Here is a 15,274-nt window from a genome sequence, read left to right on the forward strand (position 1 = left end):
TGGGGCAGTTTTCCTTGCAGTGTTGGAGGCTGAGAGTTGACCTTTTTATAGAGGTTTATAAAATCATGAGGGACATGGATAGAGTAAATAACAAAGGTCTTTTTCCCAGGTCAGGAAGTCCAAATCTAGAGGGCATAGGTTTAAGGTGAGAGGGAAAAGATTTAAAAGGGACCTAACAGGCAACTTTTTCATACAGAAGATGGTGCATATATAGAATGAGTTGCCAGGGAAGTGTTTGAGACTGGTACAATTACAGCATTTATAAGGTATCCGACGGATACTCGAATAAGAAGGGCTTAGACTGATATGGGCCAAATGCTGGCAAGTGGGATTAGATCAGTTTAGGAATCTGGTCAGCATTGATGAATTGGATTGAAGTATCTGTTTCTGTGCTGTCTAACTCAATGATACTATTCCTGGGTGAAAATGGGTTGAACAGTTGGTGCCTCAGAGAGAGGAGATTGAAAAGTAGTTCACAACCTTGCTATACAATGAGTCAAAAAAATTCAATAATTCATGAGAAGTAGGAACCTTAAGGACAATACTTGACACTTGCTGTTAAAAGCCTTTTTTCTCTGCAAGAAGAGCAATATTCATTAAGTGAGCAGTTGAATAACCTTATGCATAACTCACCTGAAACCATCAGGCTGCATTTTGTTTGTGAGCTGATTCAGTTCATTGTCATTGTTAGCTGTTTACTAAAATGTAGATGATTTCTCAGTTGCATCTATCTAAGTTGATCGGCCATTTTTGTTTGAAGGAAACTATCCTACCTTTTTATAATTGATTAGGAATTACATATAATCCTCCGTTATAAATATTGTGCAGTATTGTATGAAAGTTCTGCATCTAAAGAGTCTCTTAAGAAGGGGGAGGCACTGGCATAGTGGTAACGTCACTAAATTATTTAATCTAGCACCAAGTTTGAATCCCATCGTGGTAGATGATGGAAATTGAGCTCAATAAAAATCTGGAATTAATGAATATCATGAAACCACTGTCAATTGCCATGAAAACCCATTTGATTCACCACTGCCCATGAGGGAAGGAAGTCTGCTGACAGCAGTGTGATCAACTCTTACCTGCTCTCTGAAATGGCCTAAGAAGCCGCTCAGTTGCAGCAATTGTGTCAAAGTGTTACAAGAAGTAATTAAGACCGCTGGACATCAACCTAGGCATGAGAAATGTCAATGGCAAATACAGTCCTGTTGATCCTGCAAAGATTTCCTTATTAACATTTCAGGGGCTAGTGCCAAAATTTGGAGAGTTCTCTGACTAGCTACGATGTGCTCATACTTGTGAAATCAGACAGCTTTCCCAGACACTACCATTACCATCCATAGGATATTCCTATCCCACTGGCAGGACAGGCCCAGCAGAAGAATTGCCCTGAGAATCCTCAATTGATCCTGGACCCCATGAAATTTCACAGCATCTGGTTAAACACAGGCAGGAAACCTCCTGTTGATTATAATGTACTGTCTTCTCTCTGCTGCTGAATCAGTGTTCCATATTAAATACCACTTTGGAGAAAGCAATACCAGTTACAGGGTGCTGAATATCCTCGGTGGGGGGTGGGGAGGGGGAGGGGGAGGGGGAGGGGGAGGGTGGGGAAGTGGGGGAAGAAGAGAGAGAAGAGAGAGAATGGTGGATTTCAATATTGACTACCAAGACTGACTCGGCAGCAGTTCTACTAATCAAACTGATTGAATCTTAAAGGATGTAGTTGCTTTACTGGGTCTGTGGCTGGTGGTGAGGGAACCAGCAAAAGGAAAGAACATATTTGACCTTATCCATGCCAATCTGCCTGCTGCATTTGATTGAGGGTGGCAGCGAGGAACCCGAGCAAAACCTGAGTCAATGGCAATCGGGTGGAAACTGTCTGCTGCTTGGAGTCATATGTTGTACAAAAAAAAAGTTGTGCTTATTGGCGGTCAGTTAAAGGATCTCCATTCTCAGACATCTCTGCAGGGGTTCCTCTGTGCACTGTCCTAGGCCCAACCGTCTTCAGCTGCATCCTAAATCACCTTTCCTCCATGCTAAGGTTGGAAGTTGGGATGTTCACTGATGATTGCATAGTATTTAGCACCATTTGTGACCCCTCAGATACGGAAGCAGTTGGTGTTCAAGTGTAATATGGCCTGGTCAATATTCAGGCTTGGGCTGAGAAATCAAAAGTAATATTCATGCAACTTTTAGGCAGTGACTATCTTCAACAGGAGAGGATTTGTCATTCCTTGGCATTTAATGGCAACACCATCTCTGCAACCCCAATATCTTTGGTGTTACCATTGACCAGAAACAGAAAGTGATTAGCTGTGTAAATACAGTGGCTACAAGAGCAGGTCAGAGACTAGAAATCCTGTCGTAAGTAACACCCCTCCTAACTCTCCAAAGCTTGCCCGTGGTCCACAAGGCACAAGTTGGGTGTATGATGGAATATTCCCCATTTGCCTGCATGAGTGCAGCTCCAACCATACTCAAGAAGCTTGATACCATCCCGGACAAAGCAGCCTGCTTGATTGGCACCAGTCCACCACCTTCAACAATCACTCCCTCCACCACCACCAACATTCAGGAGCAGCAGTGTTCAGCTGTAGAAAAATTCACCAAACCACCTTAGACTGCACCCTCTGAATTGGAAGCATGATGGTACCAAATACCTGGGAACATCACCACCTGCAGGTTTCCCTCCAAGACACTTGCCATCCTGACTTGGAACTGTATCACCATCCCTTTAGTGTCACCAGGGCAAAATCCTGGAATTCCCTCCCTAATGCTATTGTGTGTCTCCCTGACGAACATAAACTGCAGTCGGTTCAAGAAAACAGTTTACCATCACCTTTTTCAAGGGCAAATAGGCAAGGGCAATAAATGATGTTCAACTGGCAACACTTGTGTCCCTTTTTGGGGGGGTGGGGGGGGAAAGCAAAAAGCAAACTGGCCCTTAAAGACATGGTTTGTTTCTCTCCGTACAAGATAACTCACCCATTCTTTTGTGAACGTGTGATGTCTCCTCTTGGTTCACAACAACCAATGTTCCCAACAAATAATACTAGCCCTGTTTAATAAGCAGCCATTGTTTCATGGACCTCAAAAGTCTCGCTAGAAACCATTTCAAGATCCACTGTCCTAGATTACCTTTTTAGTATGCTTCCTCAACAATTGTGACCCTCCAGCTTGTAATTTGCGTGGGGTTTTGGATCAATTCATATTGAGCATATGAAGTTTCTTCTTTATTCACAATGGACTGTTTTTCTTATTTTGCACAGCATTTTTCCAGGTATCACATTTGAAGAACTATTAGTGTCCACTGTTTCTTGTCCATATTGCTTTTGTGTTTGAAATCCCACAATCTCCGATAAACCTCATTTGCATTTCACTTGTAATTTATTAAACATGCTTACCCAATGTCACAATTGGTTAATTGTGTGCAATTTATGCTGGGTAACTGGCTCTACCAATGAAGAACCTTCCTTTTAGTGCTCTCTCAATATATCCTGTCTTAATGAGTTGTGTTTTCCAGAAAATGTTCAAGGAGAAAGTGAGGACTGCAGATGCTGGAGATCAGAGCTGAAAATGTGTTGCTGGAAAAGCGCAGCAGGTCAGGCAGCATCCAAGGAGCAGGAGAATTGACGTTTCGGGCATAAGCCCTTCTTCATAAGACCATAAGACATAGGAGTGGAAGTAAGGCCATTCGGCCCATCGAGTCCACTCCGCCATTCGATCATGGCTGATGCGCATTTCAGCTCCACTTGCCCGCATTCTCCCCGTAGCCCTTAATCCCTCTAGACAACAAGAACCTATCAATCTCGGCCTTGAAGACATTTAGCGTCCCGGCTTCCACTGCACTCCGTGGCAATGAATTCCACAGGCCCACCACTCTCTGGCTGAAGAAATGTCTCCGCATTTCTGTTCTGAAATGACCCCCTCTAATTCTAAGGCTGTGTCCACGGGTCCTAGTCTCCTCGCCTAACAGAAACAATTTTCTAGCATCCACCTTTTCAAAGCCATGTATTATTTTGTACGTCTCTATTAGATCTCCCCTTAATCTTCTAAACTCCAACGAATACAATCCCAGTATCCTCAGCCGTTCCTCATATGCTAGACCTGTCATTCCAGGGATCATCCGTGTGAATCTCCGCTGGACACGTTCCAGTGCCAGTATGTCCTTCCTGAGGTGTGGGGACCAAAACTGGACACAGTACTCCAAATGGGGCCTAAGCAGAGCTTTATAAAGTCTTAGTAGTACATCTCTGCTTTTATATTCCAACCCTCTTGAGATAAGAGACAACATTGCATTCGCTTTCTTAATCACAGACTCAACCTGCATGTTTACCTTTAGAGAATCCTCGACTAGCACTCCCAGATCCCTTTGTGCTTTGGCTTTATTAATTTTCTCACCATTTAGAAAGTAGTCCATGCTTTTATTCTTTTTGCCAAAGTGCAAGACCTCGCACTTGCTCACGTTAAATTCCATCAGCCATTTCCTGGACCACTCTCCCAACCTGTCTAGATCCTTCTGTAGCCTCTCCACTTCCTCAGTACTACCTGCCTGTCCACCTAACTTCGTATCATCGGCAAACTTCGCTAGAACGCCCCCGGTTCCCTCATCCAAATCATTAATATATAATGCGAACAGCTGTGGCCCCAGCACCGAACCCTGCGGGACACCGCTCGTCACCGGCTGCCATTCTGAAAAAGAACCTTTTATCCCAACTCTCTACCTTCTGTTAGATAGCCAATCCTCAATCCATCCCAGCAGCTCACCTCGAACACCATGGGCCCTCACCTTGCTCAGCAGCCTCCCGTGTGGCACCTTATCAAAGCCCTTTTGAAAGTCCAGATAGACCACATCCACTGGGTTTCCCTGGTCTAACCTACTTGTTACCTCTTCAAAAAATTCCAACAAGTTTGTCAGGCATGACCTCCCTTTACTAAATCCATGTTGACTTGTTCTAATCAGACTCTGCTCTTCTAAGAATTTAGAAACCTCATCCTTAATGATGGATTCTAGAATTTTACCAACAACCGAGGTTAAGCTGATTGGCCTATAATTTTCCATCTTTTGCCTTGATCCTTTCTTGAACAAGGGGGTTACTACAGCCATCTTCCAATCGTCCGGGACCTTTCCTGACTCCAGTGACTCTTGAAAGATCTCAACCAATGCCTTTGCTATTTCCTCAGCAACCTCTCTCAGAACTCTAGGGTGTATCCCATCGGGGCCAGGAGATTTATCAATTTTAAGACTTTTAACTTTTCTAGCACTATCTCTTTCGTAATGGCAACCATACTTAACTCAGCCCCGTGACACCCTTTAATTTTTGGGATATTACTCAGGAATGAGGAAAGTGTGTCCAGCAGGCTAAGATAAAAGGTAGGGAGGAGGGACTTGGGGGAGGGGCGTTGGAAATGCGATAGGTGGAAGGACGTTAAGGTGATAGGCCGGAGTGGGGTGGGGACGGAGAGGTCAGGAAGAAGATTGAGGTTAGGAAGGCGGTGCTGAGATCGAGGGATTTGACTGAGACCAGGTGGGGGGAGGGGAAATGAGGAAATTGGAGAAATCTGAGTTCATCCCTTGTGGTTGGATGGTTCCTAGGCGGAAGATGAGGCGCTCTTCCTCCAACTGTCGTGTTGCTATGGTCTGGCGATGGAGGAGTCCAAGGACCTGCATGGACTTGGTGGAGTGGGAGGGGGAGTTGAAGTGTTGAGCTATGGGGTGGTTGGGTTGGTTGGTCTGCCCTGCCCCTCCAACAGCCACCAGGACAGAACCCCATTGGTCCTCACCTACCACCCCACCAACCTCCATATACAGCGTATCATCCGCCATCATTTCCGCCACCTCCAAATGGACCTCACCACCAGGGACATATTTCCATTCCCTCCCCTATCAGCGTTCCGAAAAGACCACTCTCTCTGTGACTCCCTCGTAAGGTCCACACCCCCCACCAACCCAACCTCCACTCCCGGCACCTTCCCCCTGCAACCACAAGAAATGCAAAACTTGCACCCACACCTCCCCCCTTACACTTCCCTCCAAGGCCCCAAGGGATACTTGCATATCCATCACAAATTCACCTGCACCTCCACACACATCATCTATTGCATCCGCTGCACCCGATGTGACCTCCTCTATATTGGGGAGACAGGCCGCCTACTTGCGGAACGTTTCAGAGAACACCTCTGGGACACCCGGACCAACCAACCCAACCACCCCGTAGCTCAACACTTCAACTCCCCCTCCCACTCCACCAAGGACATGCAGTTTCTTGGACTCCTCCATCGCCAGATCATAGCAACATGACAGCTGGAGGAAGAGCGCTTCATCTTCCGCCTAGGAACCCTCCAACCACAAGGGATGAACTCAGATATCTCCAGTTTCCTCATTTCCCCTCCCCCCACCTTGTCTCCGTCCCAACCCTCGAACTCAGCACCACCTTCCTAACCTGCAATCTTCTTCCTGACCTCTCCGCCCTCACCCCACTCCAGCCTATCACTCTCACCTTAACCGCCTTCCACCTATCGCATTTCCAACGCCCCTCCCCCAAGTCCCTCCTCCCTACCTTTTATCTTAGCCTGTTGGACACACTTTCCTCATTCCTGAAGAAGGGCTTATGCCCGAAACGTCGATTCTCCTGCTCCTTGGATGCTGCCTGACCTGCTGCGCTTTCCAGCAACACATTTTCAGCTCAGAAAATGTTCAAACCTACTATATAAAAGGATGAAAGCATGAAAAATGCCATTTCTGTGCTGGTCTTAGAGAGAAATTCTACTCACAATGACGTAAATTAGATCATATTGACATTCAGGCTGTCCAGCAACTATTTGAAATGCTCTTGCTCAGAACATTATGGATTTCCACCAATTATCTTGCTTAGATAAACAAGCCAGATATAACAGAAGGTTGCACATTCAATCTGTCTTTATGCAGCATTGGCTGACCTTGCCCAGGGTGCTAAAATTGGTCTTTGAATCGAAGCACACTGGAAGATAAAGCCTGTGAAATTGTACACCAGCATGAACTTACACCTTCAAGGCAGCAGAAAGGTTAAGGGGTGGGGAAATGTTGTTGTGACAGTTTACATATAACTTTAATTGTATCTTTCTAAAGGCCGTGGCACATTCTGGGAAATGGTTCCAGCATTGACGACTGGTATTATATCCAAGTGGCCATTCTTCACATGGGAGTTGCCAGGTAGGCAAGGGATATTGATGAGGTACCTTGAGATTACAACAGGCAAATTGGTGTCCATTTTCAAAACACAATGAACAGAATAGCTGCAGACAGTTATAGATGTCATAGGTTTACAGATTAGTTTAGTATCTGTGATAAAATTGATAATAATTTTCCTGTACAATGAGCAATATTAAAATGACTGCTGCAGAGATCAGACTTGCACTTCTAAAGATCAAGTTGCTGGTGTGATGTGGGGTGCTGGATGCAGATAGGTTACAGTTTTGGAAATGTTTCAATCTCTGCTTTTGAAGCCGGTGCCAAAATAAATTAGGATTGTGAAGGTACCAAAAATTTGAACTAATCTACATTGTTGTTATTTAGCAAATGCAAGTCCCCAGAGCCAAGCAATTGCCGTCTCATTTGCTGAGTGTAAGGTGAATGGTTCACCACTTAGGCAAGGTCTGGCTACACTACAGTCTACGTGCAGCATTAATTCTGTCTCTTCACAAGTCCACAAGCACTTGTACTGAGGCCTCAGCAATGGAGGACATTTGTGCAGGGGCTCAGATGTGATAGTTCAAAGCCTGCTATTTGCCAGTTGGCGTTTGTTACATCAAACATGTTAGTGACTTCCCTATTTCCTATTCCTTGAGCCAGGGAATGTAGATCCTGCTTAGGAACATTGTTCCGTATGTGCTGTTGAGATGAAAGGCAGACAATAAGTGGGTTCAATATATTATTATGCAGTGCTGGTTGTTTAGGGAGTGATGTTTGTCAGTATGGGAGACCTGGAAAGGGTGCACGGGATGATCATTTTTGTATGTAGTAAAGTGTCACCAGAATGACTGTGATGATCTATGCAGTACTTTGCTGTGGAATGTATAGGGCAGGCCTATGATATAATGAGGTCTGGATTGTCGTGGGACCAGTGCAATGGCAAGTGAAAGTGAAAAACTGCAGCTTCTGCAAGTCTAAAATGAAAATAGAAACTCAGGAGGTCTGGCAGCATCAAGGGAAAAATGTACAGAAGCATATACTAAGAAGAGGATCTCAATTATGATCTGGACTAAAGTGTAATAATTGAGCTTAGTACTTCTGGGATGAGAAAGTTGACCTGGTGTCCTGCTCTTGCTGGCAATTCAGTTATTAGCTGAAGTCCTTGCATGTCAGTATTGGGTGAGAATCTGACCAGATTCAGTTTGATGGTCTCGTTTCAAATTTAAATATTTTCTTGCCGTTCACTGTTCATAAGTGGAAGTGGTTAGTGGGCTGAGTGACTAGCTGGTTTCATATATATGTGTAGCTGCATGCTAGATAAAGCAAACCCCTCTGGTAAATGCAGAAGATAAAATTGGTAAGCAATAAATACTTGGAATTAATGATGCTGCCATTTTTTTTGAGGAGGAAAGCAGTAGTTCCTGAAGCTGTTGGACCAGTACTGCTGGTCAATTCAGAGGGCTGGATTTTCTTGGGGAGCTGGAGACACTCTGTGGAGGTATTAAAATGGTGGCAGGGATCCTTTACCCAGCGCATACAGTTTTACAGTGTTACCTGATTCACACCACAGGCCAACACATTGAACTCCTTCTGGCTTGTAGGGATAGGCCATTGTTCACAATCCTTATGGAATGAGGCTGACTTTTAAAGGGTGCCTGGTTCACTGCATCTTGGAGTTGTCATAAACCATGAATAAGAAACACTTTTTTTTCAAATAATTTCTAAAGGCTTTTCCCATTTTTCCCCTCAATGCCATGGCACTCTAGCCACCAACTATGATCCCTCATACTCTCCATGCCAAACACTGGTATATCTGCATTCATTCACACTAAATATTTTAGAGGCAATGAATAATAGGACGTGTTTCAAATAAACTTTTAAAAAGGAAATCAATTTGTTATTTGTAACTCTCTTCTATTAGAGTCAATCAATCAATCCTTAAAGTATTAATTACAGACCTGCGAACACTCGACTTCTTTATCTTTATGTAAATAGACATTGACTCACCAAATTTACTGACTAAATCAGAGCTGTCTAGAAAACCATGTTTTCCCACGAGCTCAGCTGTTTCAACGTTCTTTCTAAAAAAAAAGAAGATTTAAGGGTATGAGGGACATGTAAACATGAGGTGGAGTGGATGGGACATGGGAAAGATGTGAGAGATGGAGTTCCTTGCTCTTTTTATAATTGAGATGTTACCCCAAAGACTGACATGGGCTTTTTCAACAGTTCACCTCAGCCCTTTCGCTATCTCTGAACTCCTTTCGTGACAGTGGGCCTAACTCCTTGTTAGCTAATGTCAGTGTGAGAGGGAAGGTGATTTCTGAAATAACACCATTTAAATGGTACTGGGAAAGAATGGGACTAAAAACACTGGAGGATTTGAGACTAGGTTTAGCATATTAATTGTTTCCTCTTTATTCGCAGTTTTCCACAAATTCAGCATCTATTCTTGAGTTGTATCGTTCACATGGAGAAAATCTGGAGCAAAAAAGTGAGGTAATAAGACTCCTAAGCATAAATAATACTTGTGTATAATGGATGAATATTTTCCTAAAAAGCTAATTAAAGTTTTTACATTAGCAAGTGGCATATTCATGCAGAAAGGAAAAAATAATCAGTCGTAAATTTGAAATCCCACATTTCTACCTGTCTGGGTATTTCTGAAACTAACCATAGTCCAAGATGGTACTGTCCTTTGTGGTTGTATTGAAGCTTATGCTGTGGTTGTATTAAAACATGCAGCCCTCACTTTGTCATAAGTGAACAATCTGTTGTGGCTTTCTGTCTGTGCAGACTGACTCGTTACATCTACACATTTCATTTACTCTCCTCCTCACTCCACAACCAGAGTCTGGTTCTGTGGATATCTGTAAATACCTTGCCGAACTCTACGTACGAGCCTTATTATGACTAGTGCGAAGGGGTCATTGGCTTGCCTTTTTCTTTTGTCAACTGCCTTAGTTGGTCGCATCAAAACTTTTGATATTTTTAGCACCTTTCTCCAATTAAAATGTAGTTAAATAATTGTGCTGGAAGCAGTGAGCAATCACAAGGTTTCTTGAGTTAAAGAGCAAGCTTACCATCTGCCAACATGCATACACCCAATTACTCATCCCTACAAGCTGGAAAGGGCAGTACAGTATGAAAATAAACCAATACACAGCTTGGAGCCTTTGGGTTTCCTTGGGGCCTATGTTTTACTTTGGACTACCAGCAATAGCAGATATTGTAATTGTCTTGTAAGGCCGCAGTTTCCAGATGTTTTCTTTCCAGTCACTGCTCTTGAGTGGGGCACCTTGATGCTGCTTGTAGAGACAAAGAGAGGATGAGTTGTCTCTTACCTGTGTTCAGCTCTGGCAATCTAAAATTCATCTCCTCTACCAAAGGGAGCTCTCCTTGAAATAGCAGATTGTTTGTATGTTCTAAAGAAGTTTGTCTTTCCAGACTTAGTGATTGTAGATGATTTTATGACTAAATGTGAGGATGCTTATGGTATCAATCAAATAGGAGGTGAGGACCTTGTAATATCACTCATGATGGGGGTGGCAGGCTGGGCTGACTGACTGATTTCATTGCTCTTCTTGGCTTAAGATGTTAACCTCAGATTGTCTTTTGTTTAATTGACATTGGTTTCATGAAATGTGGCTATGCTGGGTTAGTCACATGATCCCATAGCCATTTTAAGTCAATGATTTGTTCCCTTTTATGGACTGAAACAATTTTTAAAAGTCCCAGGTATCAAATTGGCCAATGGAGTTAAACATCATTGTGACAGCCCAGGGAGAAGGCAGTTCAACAGGGGTACATCACAGCCCAGAATTGATGTCTAAGGAAGCCACCTCCTAACTTTCATGAGTTCCTGCTGCTTGGGGCATTGAAGTTAATAGTAATGGAGCAACTGCTTTCCTGATTAAGATGAGTTGAGACACAGAATGCGGATTGAACCTGGCATTTTTCTTTCCTTTATGGTGCGGTGTCTTTATTTTGATAGACACCTGAGGATAGAATATTTAATAAAATGTCAGGGTCTTTCCTGTTTAAAATAGATGTGCTTTGAATAATCCAAGTCTAGGCCATGATGTAATAACCAAACAATAATTCCATTTGTATTGAATTCCATTCAGTATCTTGACTAAATGCCTACTGTTCACCTTGAGTCCAGAGAGTGAATATTTCAATGGTTCACAGTTGATCCTAATTATACTTTCTTTCAATATGAACATATGCGCAACCCAGTAGGATAGGCATTTCTCTTTCAGTCCTGTTCTGTTATACCAATATGGGATAGGGTTGAAACTGGAATGTCCGTGATGAAGTAAATTTTGCATCATTTGTTACCATCACTGAGACTGACTAACCAGGAATCAAAGTGAGAACTATTTTTCATTGTTTCTAAATTCCATATGGATGAGTCCTGATTGATGGTGATTGGCACTAGGTGAGTGATGGGCGTCTGTAATGATTTCAGCACTATTTGACAGACTGATGCAGATAATAGGACACATCAGGAAGGTGCATTCTTTGACCTTGACTGTTCTAGAGTGAAATTATTGGAATTTGCATCCTGGTCCCTGATCTTGATGCTTCACATTGATTTCTATGACTACCTGCAACCACTGCCCTCTGTCTGGAGGAGTTGCTCTCCTCCTGTGTCAACAGAACATCTCTCTCCTCCACCACTAGTACATCCAATGCAGCGTGGAAACCTTGGAGGCTACTCTCTGCTATATTGTGCCTTTAGTTGATGGTTCCCAGGTCGCATTGACTTCCTACATATTGCCAACTCCTGTTGTTGCTACAATGCACCTACCTTTTCTGAGGTGCAGGATAACTTTAACTAGTGCTCATCACTGGGTCATATTAGCTTTTCTTGATGCAGCCAGCTAGTCAATGGCATTGAGTTCGTGATGCTAGGATGCCAGTATCTGTAGACGTCAGTTGATTACACGTCATGAGCCCAGGGTTATTTTTGGGGCTATCCAATTTAGAAGCCTGTCTGTTTTTCCGGGAGTTAGCAGAAAAATGAGCAGGCCATTTTCCAAGGGAGAAAGGATTGATATGATGGTTGTAATTAGGGCAGCAATGCACTGAAAATTAGTAAGGCTATTCCCAATTAAGAATGTGTCAGTATTTGGTAGTATTTTTGCAAGTTTATGCAAGTGACAGAAAAATAAATTGGCACATAAAATATCTTATATCAAAACTGAAGAAAGCAATATTTTGTAAGTTTATTAACAGCATATAAATAATCTTGATTTCTTCAGAGGTATTAGCAATGATTTGTGTACAGACCTAACTATAGATGCAAGTGGGACAGATCCAGTTCTACTGCTGTTCCCTCTGTACCACCAATTACCTTCCGAAATCTTCATCTTTTATAGGACTTTGGAGAGAATATTTGATAGTCTTTGTACAGACATTGCTATCTCATTGTGTGAGGTAATAGAACTTCTAACCACTGACTCGCAAATTATAAATCTTGAACTAAAAACTTTGAACTTAGAGCAGTGTGCATTGACTGAAGGATTCTAACCCTGATAGATATTACAGTAAGATTGGAGAATGACTTTGTGTACTTGCAGTTTCTAACTTTTTCTCTGTTATTCTGCATTTTCTTCTCTCAGTACCAGGTTCTTAAAGTCTAGAAACACAAGATGCCCTTGAATAACCTACCCAAATATTCATGTTGCAACCTTCACTGAACATAGAAGCTATTTATGTATTAGTAAGAGACATTACAGATCAGTGTGATATTGATCTCCAACTGGTATCTACTGACCAGTAAGTCAGGTGAGGGCTCTTACAAGACAATTTATGGGGTACAATTCTGGCTATAATTGATTCTTATTATGTCCCTTAACAATCCAAGAAATGCTGTAAATATGTTGCTGGAAAAGCGCAGCAGGTCAGGCAGCATCTAAGGAGCAGGAGAATCGACGTTTCGGGCATGAGCCTTTCTCCAGGAATGAGGAAAGTGTGCCAAGCAGGCTAAGATAAAATATAGGGAGGAGGGACTTGGGGGAGGGGCATTGGAAATGCGATAGGTGGAAGGAGGTTAAGGTGAGGGTGATAGGCCGGAGTGGGGGTGGGCGTGGAGAGGTCAGGAAGAAGATTGCAGGTTAGGAAGGTGGTGCTGAGTTCGAGGGTTGGGACTGAGACAAGATGGGGGGAGGGGAAATGAGGAAACTGGAGAAATCGGAGTTCATCCCTTGTGGTTGGAGGGTTCCTAGGCGGAAGATGAGGCGCTCTTCCTCCAACCGTCGTGTTGCTATGGTCTGGTGATGGAGGAGTCCAAGGACCTACATGTCCTTGGTGGAGTGGGAAGGGGAGTTGAAGTGTTGAGCTACGGGGTAGTTGGGTTGGTTGGTCCTGGTGTCCCAGAGGTGTTCTCTGGAACATTCCGTAAGTAGGCGGCCTGTCTCCCCAATATAGAGGAGGCCACATCGGGTGCAGCGGATGCAGTAAATGATGTGTGTGGAGGTGCAGGTGAATTTGTGGCGGATATGGAAGGATCTCTTGGAGCTTTGGAGGGAAGTAAGGGGGGAGGTGTGGGCTCAATTTTGCATTTTGCAATTTTGCAGGGGAAGGTGCCTGGAGTGGAGGTTGGGTTGGTGGTGGGTGTGGACCAGACGAGGGAGTCACGGAGGGAGTGGTCTTTTCGGAATGCCGATAGGGGAGGGGAGGGAAATATATCCCTGGTGGTGGGGTCTGTTTGGAGGTGGCGGAAGTGACGATGGATGATACGATGTATATGGAGGTTGGTGGGGTGGTAAGTGAGGACCAGTGGGGTTTTGTCCTGGTGGTGATTGGAGGGGTGGGGTTCAAGTGCGGAGGAGCGGGAAGTGGAGGAGATGCCGTGGAGAACCCCACTGGTCCTCACCTACCACCCCACCAACCTCCATATACATCGTATCATCTGTCGTCATTTCGCCACCTCCAAACGGACCCCACCACCAGGGATATATTTCCCTTCCCTTGGACCTGCTGCGCTTTTCCAGCAATACATTTTCAGCTCTGATCTCCAGCATCTGCAGTCTTCACTTAATCCAAGGAATGCTACCAACTTTGATTTCAATTAAACTGAGCTAATTTGCTGTTGTCTGGTTAATGTGTAGCTTTTAACGAAATGTTTTCATATGCATATTCTTTGCAGGTTTATTTTATTTCTTTTGTAAACTTGGAAAGTGTTTTTATAGTTTATTTTGCTGCCTTGGAATAACTTACTGATTAGCTTCTTCAACTCTGTGTACATTTCTCTGAATGAAGAAACTCGTATTGACTAACCTACAATGTTCCAGTGGATGCAGACAATTTGCCCACAGTTTCACTCCCCTTTGCCTCCTACTGGGAGGATTTTTGTAAATTCTGAGTGATTCATTTTGTCTGCTTTTCACAGCAGATATAAAGTAATGAAGACTGGGTAAAGGCCAAAGGTACTTTAAAATTTAATATCCTTTAATGCAGGAGAAAGATTTTCCATCTGTGTTGTTGTTTTTGCATGTTTAGACTGCTTATTTTGCAAAAGTTTGAAGGCAAAGTTTTTATTTTTAGTATAGAATTTTGCATTGTTTTAGTTAACAATTAGGCTGAGTAGTGTTTCCTTTAGCTACCATGAAAAGCATGCCAATAGCAGTAACCTTAATTTCTGTTAGAAGCATCAAAACTACACTGGGATGGTGTGTTCACTCCCTTCCTCCAAAGTGCTGTTGAGCTGTTAGTCCATCCACTGAAACTGGGTTCTTGGTCCACTCATGCACTGTGACTGAAGATCTGTTTTTTTCCTCAACCTTGTGTCTCAACCAGGATGACAAGATTGAGGCTGCAACTTAGTACTAATTCTACATAAACTCTGACGCTTCGTTTGTGGCTTTGGAGAAAGGTGTACAGAGAGACTGGCAGCAAACATCTTGAGACTAACAGGAACCGGGCAGAAGCTGTTCAGTAGTGGAGAAAGGCTATGTGTAATTGGTCACAAGTACTGAATTTACTTGATGTTGCCAAGTCTTTTTTTAGTTACCCTCTGTCCTGACAGACCGCTTTTCTTCAACTCTGGTGTTGTGGTCCTGAGGGCACTAAATAATCCAATGTTGGATGTGT

The 15,274-nt window shown here is 43.4% G+C and overlaps 1 protein-coding gene across 6 annotated transcripts in view; it reads left to right on the top strand.

The window, feature by feature from the left end:
* The window catches only part of klf8 (Kruppel like factor 8), a 185,492-nt gene that overhangs the window by 21,276 nt on the left and 148,942 nt on the right, over positions 1 to 15,274 (top strand). For 3 of the 6 annotated variants that reach the window (XM_072595039.1, XM_072595034.1, XM_072595035.1), the window contains exons 2-3: positions 7,112 to 7,195; positions 9,602 to 9,673. The exons of 1 other annotated variant lie outside the window; for it this stretch is intronic. Coding sequence is in view for 1 of the 5 variants with exons in the window: in XM_072595032.1 (XP_072451133.1) it covers positions 9,602 to 9,673 (72 nt within the window). In the remaining 4 variants the exon portion in view is untranslated. The remainder of the gene's footprint in view (positions 1 to 7,111; positions 7,196 to 9,601; positions 9,674 to 15,274) is intronic. 2 more of the 6 variants (XM_072595032.1, XM_072595036.1) reach the window with 1 other exon arrangement.

This window comes from Chiloscyllium punctatum, chromosome 25 (genome assembly GCF_047496795.1).
Source record: "Chiloscyllium punctatum isolate Juve2018m chromosome 25, sChiPun1.3, whole genome shotgun sequence".
Lineage (NCBI taxonomy): Eukaryota > Metazoa > Chordata > Chondrichthyes > Orectolobiformes > Hemiscylliidae > Chiloscyllium > Chiloscyllium punctatum.